This window comes from Dendropsophus ebraccatus, chromosome 6, assembly GCF_027789765.1.
Source record: "Dendropsophus ebraccatus isolate aDenEbr1 chromosome 6, aDenEbr1.pat, whole genome shotgun sequence".
Taxonomy (NCBI): Eukaryota; Metazoa; Chordata; class Amphibia; order Anura; family Hylidae; genus Dendropsophus; species Dendropsophus ebraccatus.
In genome coordinates this window covers 91,031,685-91,043,823 of record NC_091459.1, presented here as the reverse complement: position 1 = coordinate 91,043,823, position 12,139 = coordinate 91,031,685, and the positions used below count along the sequence as shown (strand labels likewise).

The window sequence follows — 12,139 nt, the reverse complement described above, 5'->3', positions numbered from 1 at the left end:
TTCAGTATATATTTTTTTTTTTTTATCATGCTGTAAAACAAAGCTGAACTTACCAGAAATCCAGGTCCAGTCTCCTGAAGGCTGATTTTCTGACTTGCGCTGGTTGAAAAAAAAAAAACACAGGAATACCGGCCAGTACAGAGAGTCACAGCTCAATGTGTCCATCAACCACATGACTGCCTTCTCTCTGTGAGCGCTCAGATGGCCTGGGATATACACGATTTCCTGTTTTCTGACTGTTTCCTGTTTTTCAGAAAACAAGTGCTGTATTTACTATGAAAAAAAGAATGTAAATTGCAAACTTGCTTTATATCACATATACTGTTGATTTAGACTTTGAAAGTTATAACAACAATGACACTTTAAAAGTACACTGTCACCCCCTATTTGCATTTTGACTGCTCTCCACATGTGTAAAGGGTAAATGTTACAGTTTTCATTACTTATTTTATATCACACCTCATGGTGCTTGTTCTGGTAAAAAGTCATTTTTATCACCTGTCGATTGGTATATGTGGGCGGAGCCTTGCGGCCTTTGTGCCACATCACTTAGCTCCGCCCCATCTGTGACGTCATCGCCGCTAGGCCACGCTCCCTCAGCAGCCATTGGAAGGGCCAGCCTAAAGCTCTAGACCCCACCCTGTAGAATGTCCCACACCAATGGCCGCTGAGGGGGCGGGGCCTATGAGACAATGACTTCATGGATGGGGCGGAGCTAAGTGGCACTAGGGGAGGGGAGATGTGGCACAAAGGCCGCAAGGCCCTGCCCACATATACCAATCCACAGGTGATGAAAACTACTTTTTACCAGAACAAGCACCATGAGGTGTGATATAAAATAAGTAAGAAAGCTGTAACATTTACCCTTTACACCTGGGGAGAGCAGTCAGAATGCAAATAGGGGGTGACAGTGTCACTTTAAGCCCCTTGGTGACCAAGCAATTTTGTTTGTTTTTCCTATTGTCGCCTTCCAAGTGCCATAACTTTTTTTTCTTTCTCTCCTCATACCCATATGTTTTTTGCAGGGCTAGTTGCACTTTTTAACGGGGAACTGTCAACAGGTTAGACGAAATATAACTTGCTGATAGCTCCTTAGCAGGCAAGGGGTACGAGGATTAATGTATGTCTGTTACCCCTATCCTCGGCGCCTTCTGTGCTGTTGTGAAATCTTCTGCTCGGTATGCCCGAGCACCGATCCAGTCCGCCCCTGGCCGGCCTTCTCCATTGATAATTATATAATCATTAGAAGCCTCCCCACGGGACGGCAATCTGCTGTGGGCAGGGTTATGGCCCCCAGCCATCCCCCTTGAATTATCAGAGGAGGGGTGGGCTGGATCGGCTTCTTTGTAATGCTGGGATGAACTCACAGTGATTATCCCTCCCGACATTACAAAAAAGCTATAAAGTTGCTGATACAGACTGCCAGGGACTTGCACACAGTTTTTTGTGGGTTCAGTAGAAAGCAGCAGCTCAGAACTGGGGGAAGGAACTGGATAGATAAGAAGTATGGAAGTCTCACCATGGTTAGCAACATATAAAAAAATGGTGTTTGAGCGGAATGCCTGTTTAACAGTGTCATCAGTTTGGAATTCAAATTCCCTTTAATACTGTACACAGTGTTGCAGTTATTGTGTTCCTCTGCTTACTGTAATGTACGGTCAAAGCCTGGCTCTTGTGGACAGCTGCAGTAAACTCGGTCATCTTGGTTTACCTTTCAAACTTCCTCCTCCTATCATACCTTGTCTGATCAGCCTTTATTATAGTGTTTTACTGGATTGGGTTTTTGTCACCTGCCTTTCTCTTCCCTGTAGAACTTGTTGGTATTATTTACGAAGATAAGATAGATAAGATAATCCTTTAATAGTCCCACCATGGGGAAATTCAGTGTGTTACAGCAGCATAGCTATTACACATACACAAAGCTAAAGGAAAGACATTATGATTAAAGGGGTACTCCGGGCAAAATGTATTTTTAAATATGTTATTACATAAAGAAAGTTATACAAATCTCTAATATACACTAATTATGGGAAATGCACATATAGGGTATATTCACACGGGCGGGCTCGCAGCGAGATTCTCGCTGCGACCCCGGCAGGTCCTGTCAGTTCCCATAAACTACATACTTGCTGCGGTCTAAACGACCGCAGCGAGTATGTAATTATACCGCCCTTAACCCCTTCTGCCCCCGCCGGCTCCCCCGCTGTAAGCAGCATACATTACCTGTCCTCGCTGCATGGGTCCGGCGTCCTGCTCTCCCGTCCGGCCAATTAGTGTGTTGCCCAGCCGCAGCCACTGATTGGCCGGGCGGGAGAGCAGGACGCCGGACCCGTGCAGCAAGGACAGGTAATGTATGCTGCTTACAGCGGGGGAGCCGGCGGGAGTAGAAGGGGTTAAGCGCGGTATAATTACATACTCGCTGCGGTCGTTTAGACCGCAGCAAGTATGTAGTTTATGGGAACTGACAGGACCTGCCGGGCTCGCAGCGAGAATCTCGCTGCGAGCCCGTTCGTGTGAATATACCCATAGTGCTATTTCCCTCCAATTCAGTAGATCAGGCAGGCTTTACTTCCTCAAAAAAAAAAAAGTGACATCACGTCTCAGGTGTAGCTTCCGGCAAGGGGCACGTGTAGAAGTATAGAAAGGGAATAGACGTCTATTCTCCCTCCCTGTGCTGGTCCCCCCTCCCTCTTTCCCCACCCCCTTGCCCGGTCCTATTACACTTGCTGAAGTGGGGTGAGCGCTCATCCCAACTAGCCGCCCGTCTCCCCTCTACCCGTTCCCGTGCAGGAGCGCTTACCCTCCGCCCAGTCCCGGCAGGGTGAGCGCTCATGCACCTGCTCCAAATCTGCCCCCCTGATGTAAGTCGGCCGCCCGGTCCCCTGCAGAGCACTCACCCGCCGCCCTGTCCTGGTGGGATGAGCGCTCATGAATTTTCTGACTTGCAGCCCCTGATGTAAGCCGGCTGCTCCATCCTGTGCACGAGCGCTCACCCGTCGCTCGGTCCCGGCGGGGTGAGCCCTCGTGCATCTTTTCCTAAGCAGCTGCACCTTCTAACAAGCAGCTTGCTTCATCTGAGCCGCCGCCTGGTCCCGTGCACGATGACGCAAGCTGCTTGACGGAACGTGCAGCTACTTAGGAGAAGATGCATGAGCGCCCACCCCACCGGGACCGAGCGACGGGTGAGCGCTCGTGCACAGGATGGAGCAGCTGGCTTACATCAGGGGCTGCAAGTCAGAAAATTCATGAGCGCTCACCCCGCCGGGACAGGGCGGCGGCTGAGTGCTCTGCAGGGTGCCGGGCTCTGATGAAGGGGGGGGGGGCAGATTTGGAGCAGGTGCATGAGCACTCACCCCGCAGGGACTGGGCGGAGGGTGAGCGCTCCTGCACGGGAACGGGTAGGGGAGAGACGGGCGGCTAGTTGGGATGAGCGTCAGATGAGCGCTCACCTCACTTCAGCAAGTGTAATAGGACCGGGCAGGGGGGTGGGACAGAGGGAGGGGGGACCAGCACAGGGAGGGAGAATAGACGTCTATTCCCTTTCTATACTTCTACACGTGCCCCTTGCCGGAAGCTACACCTGAGACGTGATGTCACTTTTTTTTTTTTTGAGGAAGTAAAGCCTGCCTGATCTACTGAATGGAGAGAAATAGCACTATATGTGCATTTTGCCATAATTAGTGTATATTAGAGATTTGTATAACTTTCTTTATGTAATAACATATTTAAAAATACATTTTGCCCGGAGTACCCCTTTAAAGTAGACAAAGAGGAGAAAAGGTAAAAAAGATACAATAAAACATTAGACTATTTTAGTTCTTTTTATGGAGTGATCTCTGCATGGGTTGGTGTTGGTTGTACAGCCTAAGGCCCCGTTCCCACTGAGCAAAGGATATGTCCGCTGCGGAATGCCGTTAGCCTCCCGCCCATAATGGGAGTCTATGGGAGGTGCGCGCTCCTGCTCTGTACATGAACATGTTCATTCTTCAGCACGTACAGAGCAGGAGCACGCGCCTTCCAGACTCCCATTATGAGCGGGAGGCTAACGGCATTCCGCGGCGGACAATTCCGTCGCGGAATTCCGCTACCTTTGCTCAGTGGGAACGGGGCCTAACCGCTGCAGGAAGGAAGGACTTCCCATATCGCTCCTTCTCGCACTTTGGGTGAATTAAACGGTCACTGATAGTACTGCCCAGTGCCATCACTGTCTTGTGCATAGGATGGGAGTCATTCTCCAGTATGGAGCTGACCACTGACAAAATCCTTCGCTCCCCCACCACCTGCACCGGTTCCAGGGGGCTTCCAAGGACAGAGCTGGCCCTTCTGATCAGCTTGTCCAGTTTGTTCCTATCGCTGGTTGATATACCGCTCCCCCAGCAGGTCACTCCAAAGAAGTTGGCTGATGCCACTACAGAGTTAAAGAAGGTCCTAAGGTGTTCCTCCTGGACTCCAAAGGCCCTCAGCCTCCAAAGGTACTATATACCTTGTTCGATTTGGTACTGTTACCACCCTGTTTACATTTTTTTTTTTTTACCTTGTTTTTTCTCCCAGCACTACCCACATTACCTCTTTTTCACATTACCTCTGCATTCTTGTTTTACTTTTCTTTGTGATATAGATTGTTCTGTAGCTTTGTATAACTTTCGTATCACTTGTCACTCGGATATTTTTCTCTATGGCGGTGCTTCTCCAACTTTTTATACTGGAGCCTCACCCGACAAACAAAATGATGCCTGGGTCTCACCAGACTGACCAAGAGGGTGCCAGGGCCTCACCATCTATGACTGAATTCCATGCAAATATAAAAACTATTGTTTAGTCTACCCGTCATTTGTCTCTGTATAACATTAAATAGAAGGAGCCAACAATTTTCCATAACCAGAGATTGTTGGGAGTCAGTGAAAGGATTGTGCAGTTTATAGTCACTTTTGTGAAAGCTCCCACCCCAGCTGCACCTCACAAACAACTAGAGGCCCGCCTCACAGTTTGAGAAGCACTGCTCTATGGGATGCAATGTTATTCGTTATACTTTCAATAATATTTAAATACAAAAATCTAAAATGCTTAAACTTCTCTCCACTAACATAATTTGTCGGCAGAGAAAAACAGAAAGGTTGCATGTCTTATTAAACCATATAACTTTGCATACCATGATCTATAATCTTGTTAGAAGTGTATTTTGTGTGTAGTGCTCTGCCTGCAACTTAGAAACACTCCTGGATTTATTTATTTTTTAATAGTGTAATACACACTCACTGCCACTATTCCTGCTTTGCTGTTTCCATACATTTCATTGCAATCTGAAAGTCAATATGGTGGCTGACCAGAGGTGATATGACCCATATACAGCAATCTGCTTCCTCTCCCTTTCACATCCGCTCTCTGCCCCATGATGCATCAGCACAGCATCACGACCAGCTAGAGCCAGTGCCATTTTTGCCTGGGAGGACAGTGTTAAAGTCTCTTAGCTGAGAATTAAGTATACAGTCAGAGAGGCTAAAACCACCATCAAAACTACTATAATGTGTAACCAGGAGCTTCATAATTATCGGTAACTGTAATGGGAATTTGTTTCCATCCCCTGTGGAGAAGATGTGTGGAACAGTCTTTGCAGCTTCATCATACAAGGAGTTATTTTGGCTGTTATGGTGGCTCAGAAACCCATGAATTTTCCATTGGGTCACTGTGAGATTGGACACATTTAGACACTAAAAATTTCAAGGACACTTTAGGGTCCTTTTTGTGACGTCTTCAGGTCCCCAGCTGAACATTTGCGGCTTCTTCCCACACAGACTAGTCTCAGCAGTGACAACCCACTCAAACAATCGCCGACTGAAGCGGGACAATGCTTTGGCTAGTGATTGGCTGAGCAGGCTGTCGCTGCCAGCACAGGGGGACCCCAAGGGAGTGCGATATGTGAGCATGGGTGTTAATAATTTTTAAAGCATTACTATCAAGGAAAAACAAACAAACTTGACAGTCCATCTGTCGAGCTCCATAGACTTAATAAATCGCCTGTCTCCTGTAATAAGAAGGGTTGAGCACCGAATCAGGGAGTGAAGCAAGCTACCACACTCTTCTGGCTTATCTAGAGATTGGTAGGTGTCAGCACCAAGAGCAGACCACTCAAAAAGTTTGAAATGTCTAAATGCCATCCCTTGTCAAGTCTTTTTTTTAAGCCCTTTCCGTCAGTAATACCTACATATACATTCCTACTGTACATACCCTGTGCAGTAGGAATGTACATATACGTTTCTTACTGGGGGGCTTACTGATGTGTGTGGGTCAGCTGCAGTGGGAGCGGTCCCGCACACATCAGTGTGTCCAGGGTCGGAGGTAATGAGAGGCAGCTGCGATTGCTGCAGCTGTGTCTCAACCCCTTAAATGTCCCGATATATAGCTATCTCTGCGTTTAAGGTACTCTGTGACAGAACAAGCTTCTGTCACTGTGATCGGGTCCCGATCGCTTGTAAGTCACTTACCTCTTTCCTGTTGGTCGGCCATCTATGAATAGTCTGCTCTCAGGCAGGCTCTATGCATAGATCGCCAAGAACACTGATCTATGCGATGGCATAGCATAGATCAGTACATGCAATCTGTTGATTGCATGTGTTACAGTGGAAAAAAAAGTGTAATAAAAAAAGTTTTTAAAAGTATTTAAAAAAAACCCTTATAAACCCCCTCCCAATAAAAGTTTAAAATACCCCCTTGCCCATTTTAAAAATATAAAGAAAAATAAACATTACATATCGTAGCGTGCGGAATTGTCCGATCTACTAAAATATAACATTATTGTTCCCCAAGGTGAACAGCATAAACATTAAAAAAAAAAAACACCAGGATTGCTGATTTTAATAATTTATATATCAGAAAAAAATTAATAAAAAGCTATCAAAATTTTTCTGTTACACTAATATGATATTAATAAAAACTAGAGATCCTGGCTGAAAGTGACACCCCAACCAGCACTGTAGGTGGAAAAGGCGGGGAGGAACATTGCATTAATTTTGACCCGAACATCCAAGCATCAAAGGGCTCTGTCTTGAAGGGGTTAATAACAGTAATGTTTTATGTTGTTAACCTTGGAACATCCATAGGAAATAACTGCTGCAGTGATTTCCTATGGCCGTCGGAATTGTCTCCTCTCATTTACATATTGAGCACACAGACCGTCGGGCGACCACTTCCCCGTGGCGGGACCGGCATGAGGGGGGTAAGTATCAAGGACTCTACCCGAGGGGGCTCGGGGTTCCATTAAAATGGACAGCAAAAATGCAGTGTGAATGTAACCTTAGGGAACTTTATTGTTACAAGTAGTGATTGTCATTTTGCTGTATAGTTGTCTCTGACACGTTTTGTTTTTTGGTGACCATATTACCATGATAGATCAATTCAGTAATGGCCATATTCACAGAGATGTATAAGATTCCTTTTGTATGATGACATCAATAGCACTGCTAAATTGACGATTCTATGTTTTTCTTTTTTTTTCTGTGCTCCGTTATCAGTTTTTGATGTTACAATATTTTTTATTCAGTGAATTTTGTGATTTGCGCCCAGACAATCCCCATAAGTCAAGGCTAGAGGATAAAGCCCTGGGGCTAAGGGTAGTCAGGAGGACAGAGCATCTTTAAAGGGGTTGTGTCATCAGAGATCATCCCTTTCAAGATCTGTCTTTGAGCCAATCTGCCTGGGTCTAGCTGCACTTCTTGGAAACAGATGATTTTGACAGGGAAGGTGGGCATCCAACTGAATGGCTGTCCTGTAATGCAAGAAGAGCTCAAATCTTCCAGAACATAAACTGTTTGTACACTGTGTATCTCTGCTGTGGCACAAAGATCAGGAGACCTTTCTCTGATATTTGGATACCCTAAAGGGCGTATTACACGGCATGGTGTTGAGGGAGAAGCAAGAGCTGACCTGTCAGGTCAGCAGTTGCTTCCACCTCATTCCCCGCTTGCTGCCTGGGCTATTACATGCACAGACAGTGAGTGGGGAGCAGTGAGAGGGGCTGCCCGGACGATCCTTAGATCAGCTGATCGGGGTCTTTGTTACACCAAGTGATTAACGTCCGGAAAGGCTGGTGATCGGCCAAGTACGGCTGACAATCGGTTGGTGTAATAGGGCCTTAACATTCACATCAGGATACTGAGTTTCCCGCTCTGTCTCCACAGTCCCAGTCTCCAGCGCCATGTAATTCTGGGGTTATTATACTTAGATGACTAGCACAATGCTGCATGTCACCACAACTGGGATACTTTAAAAAAAAAATTATGCATTTGTATGACTTTTCATTGATTTTATAATGTGTTTTTTTTTTTTGTCTTGTAGGTTCGAGATGATGTCTTAAATTCTTTAAATAACAACTTCCTACAGACTCTTAACCAGGCTTGGAATGATCACCAAACCGCCATGGTAATGATTAGAGATATTCTCATGTACATGGTAAGTGTCCCCAAACCAAGAGCAACATCTGTATGACTGAAAGAAAACTGGGATATGTTCTTGTAATGTAGCTGGTTATCAAATACCATGTTTGTTTACTACAAGGCTGTGGTGTCTAGTTTTGGCTGGTGTCAAGTTGTAAAGGAACTTACTAACTTAAATTCTAAATCCAGCTTTAAAAGAAAACTTTCAAAATTTTATAATTGAGTTTTCATATGAATTTTATAAATGTTACTCATCAAATATTTAATTTTCTATCAATCTAAGGCCCTTATTTATTCAAACCAGAAAACTTCTTCCTTACATAATTCAGTTTTCCCCATATATCAGTAATAAAGCAATGGCCCTATTAGATAAGGGGGGTCGGGGAGAGGCTGTCGGACACTATTTGGCAGCTTGTTTCTAAGCTGGAAAAGTCCATTGTGTGTGTGTGTGTGGGGGGGGGGGATCTGTGCTGTTGTCTCCCTGGATGCTGGATGATTGTGTATAAGCAGCAGTGTAATATCAAGATATTCTGTGTAATATAGAGGAGGAGGAGAAGCCATAAGTAGTGTAGCTGTAAGCTGTCCTTAGTATGGTGCTTCCTCTCTGGAAGAATATTGTGTTTTTCTTCAGTGCCCTATGGCTGCAGCAGGCTGTGTGTTAGAGAGAGGCATAAATTAAAGGAGTATTTTGGGCAACCGTGAAAAACCCAGGGGGGGACAGGGGGTGGTGGGATCATAATAAAGAAGTTCTACTTACCCGTCCTTATGTCCCTGCAGTCCAGTGTCACGGCTTATGGTGCTCCTCCGGGCTCCCGTTACTGTGATGTCATGACCCCATTCAGAAATGCACAGTCAACCAATCAGTGAGGCAGAAAACAGCTACAGTCTATGACTGGCTGATTGGGTAGTTCCTGTGGGGCAGCGCTAATTCAGAAGGGTGGATTCTCATAGCTGATAAATCTGGGCCTATGGCTGACCTGTATATCCCTGTGGGTGACCCCTCTGTATCCCTGTGGGTGACGCCTCTGTATTACTATGCCTCACCCCTACATCACAGGTATCTGGCATTGGTAGCAGTGTTTCTTTTGTGTATGGTGAATATTTTGTTAGAAACATAGAAGATTGTCAGCAGGAAAGACCCCCTGCTCAATCTAGTCTAGTTCTTCAGGACATGGAGGCTGGAGACCTGCTGCATCCACTGCACACACAGGTGAAGCTGCTTTATATCTTTCCTTATTCCCTCAGAAGTCACCCCAGGTCATGGAGGACATTACACCAAAGCTGCTGAGCCAGTGTGATAAATAACTCCCTTGGTGTACAGTTGGCCATATATGAAGGATTTGGGAGTCTGTCCCGATAAAATTCAGGAGTTAAAGTTAGAGCTGCGGCCTACCGACTCCACAGCCCTGGTTTATTGTTACTCAGTGATATGAAACTGCTGCATGTATGAATATTTTATTTAGGATAATAAATGGGACCTTTCAATTTGTCCATGTGATGGCCTGGATGTAGAATGGTGGCCTCTAGTGATTTTCTTTCGATCAAATATAGTTTACTGTATTATAAAGTGAGCCACCATTACAGAAAGGTAAAAGGACAACTAGAATATCTGTGCAGTGTGAGACCGCCCATCCAGCTCTAGCTATTTTATTTGGTTTGCCCTTTCAGGACACAAATTCTTTTGCTCTGTTAGGTTTAGGGGAGCTATGTATATATATATATATATATATATATATATATATATATATATATATATATATATATATATATATATGTATAATATATATAATATATATATCTATATATATCTATCACACACACACACAGGTTTGCAATAAATTAGAATATCAACAAAAAGTTTTTTTTTTTCCAGTAATTCAATTCAAACAGTGACCTCATATATTTTAGAGTCATTACATACAGAGTGAACTTTTTCAAGCGTTTATTTGTGTTAGTTACTGATTATGGATTACAGCCAAGAAAAAAACAGTATTTCAGAAAATTTGAATATTATATAAAACCAACTAAAAAAAAATGTTTTTAACATAGAAATGTCAACCAAATGAAACGTCTGTACAGTAAATGCTCTCAATACTTGGTTGGGGCACCTTTTGCATAAATGATGGCATCAATGTGGCATGGAGGCGATCAGCTGAAGGCACTGCAGAGGTGTTATTGAAGCCGAGGTTGCTTTGATAATGGCCTTCAGCTTGTCTGCATTATTGGGTCTGGTGTCTTTCATCTTCCTTTTGACAATACCCCATAAATTCTCTATGGGGTTAAGGTCTGGCGAGTTTTCTCGCCAATCAAGCACAGTGATGCTGTGGTTAGTAAACCAGGTATTGGTACTTTTGGCAGTGTGGACAGGTGCCAAATCCTGCCGGAAGATGAAAATTCCATCTCCAAAAAAATCTTTTCAGCACAGGGAAGCATGAAGTGCTCTAAAATAAAAATTTCTGGTAGACGGCAGCATTGACTTTGGTGTTGATGAAACACAGTAAACCTACACCAGCAGATGACGTGGCTACCCAAACCATCACTGATTGTGAAAACTTCACACTAGACCTCAAGCAGCTTGGATTGTGTGCTTCTCCACTCTTCCTCCAGACTCTGGGACCTTGATTTTCAAATGAAATGCAAAATTTACTTTCATCTGAAATCAGCACCTTGGACCACTGACCAACAGTCCAGTTCTTCTTTTCCTTGGCCCAGATAAGACGCTTCTGGCTTTGTTTATTGGTCAAGAGTGGCTTGACAGATGGAATGCAACACTTGTAGCCCATGTCATGCAGACGTCTGTATGTGGTGGCTTTTGAAGCAATGACTCCAGCAGCAGTCTACTCTTTGTGAATCTCTTTTTTTAAATTTTTGAATGGCATTTTCTTTACAATCCTGTTAAGACTGCTGTTCTCCTGGTTGCTTGTGCACCTTTTTCTACCACACTTTTTCCTTCCACTCAACTTTCCATTAATATGCATTGATACAGCACTCTGAGAACAGCCAGCTTCTTTAGCAATGAACTTTTGTAGCTTTACCCTCCTTGTGGAGGACATCTGTCAAGTCAGCAGTCTTTCCCATGATTGTGTTGCATACTGAACCAGACTAAGGGTGTTTTGGGATTAATTATTCTAATTTTATGAAATACAGTGATACCTTGGTTTAAGAGCATTGTTTTGGTTTAAGAGCTCCCTTTACTGGGTGAAAGGGCAAGTTTTGAAGGGACATGGTCTGCATAGCAGGGTCTAGAGCACTGTACTCTGACCCAGGAAGTCTCCCTCACCTTCCAAATCATAGCAGATCCACTTCAGGCTGGGGCTTACATCAGGGGACAGGACTGTGGAGTTAATCTCTCCATAGCTATAACCCCTCTCTTCCCCGCACTGCATGTATGTGGCCACATATGTCCTGCTCATTCCTTTATGCTCCTTGCAGTCTCAGTCCTGATTGGTCAATTTTGAACACACATCCCTTCCCCTTTGCTGTCATGTGACCACACATGATTAAGGGTACGTGACGTACCGGAAACGCGTTGGCGTGGGTCTGAGAGGAGCGCACTACATGTCTCCGTTGTTTTCTTGGATCACTTGAATAAAGCAAGTATATTGAAGCACTGCATCGCTGAGCCCAGGTGATTTCTCTTCATTGTTACCTACACGCTGTTGAAGTGGGGGCTCGTGCGGAGCGGCTTGCTACATCAAGGTTTTGAGCTG

The 12,139-nt window shown here is 44.7% G+C and overlaps 1 protein-coding gene across 2 annotated transcripts in view; it reads left to right on the top strand.

The window, feature by feature from the left end:
* CUL3 (cullin 3) overlaps positions 1-12,139 on the top strand; it is a 62,014-nt gene that overhangs the window by 35,345 nt on the left and 14,530 nt on the right. For both annotated transcript variants that reach the window (XM_069975364.1, XM_069975363.1), the window contains exon 3: positions 8,332-8,445. In XM_069975364.1, coding sequence (XP_069831465.1) covers positions 8,332-8,445 — 114 coding nt within the window. The remainder of the gene's footprint in view (positions 1-8,331; positions 8,446-12,139) is intronic.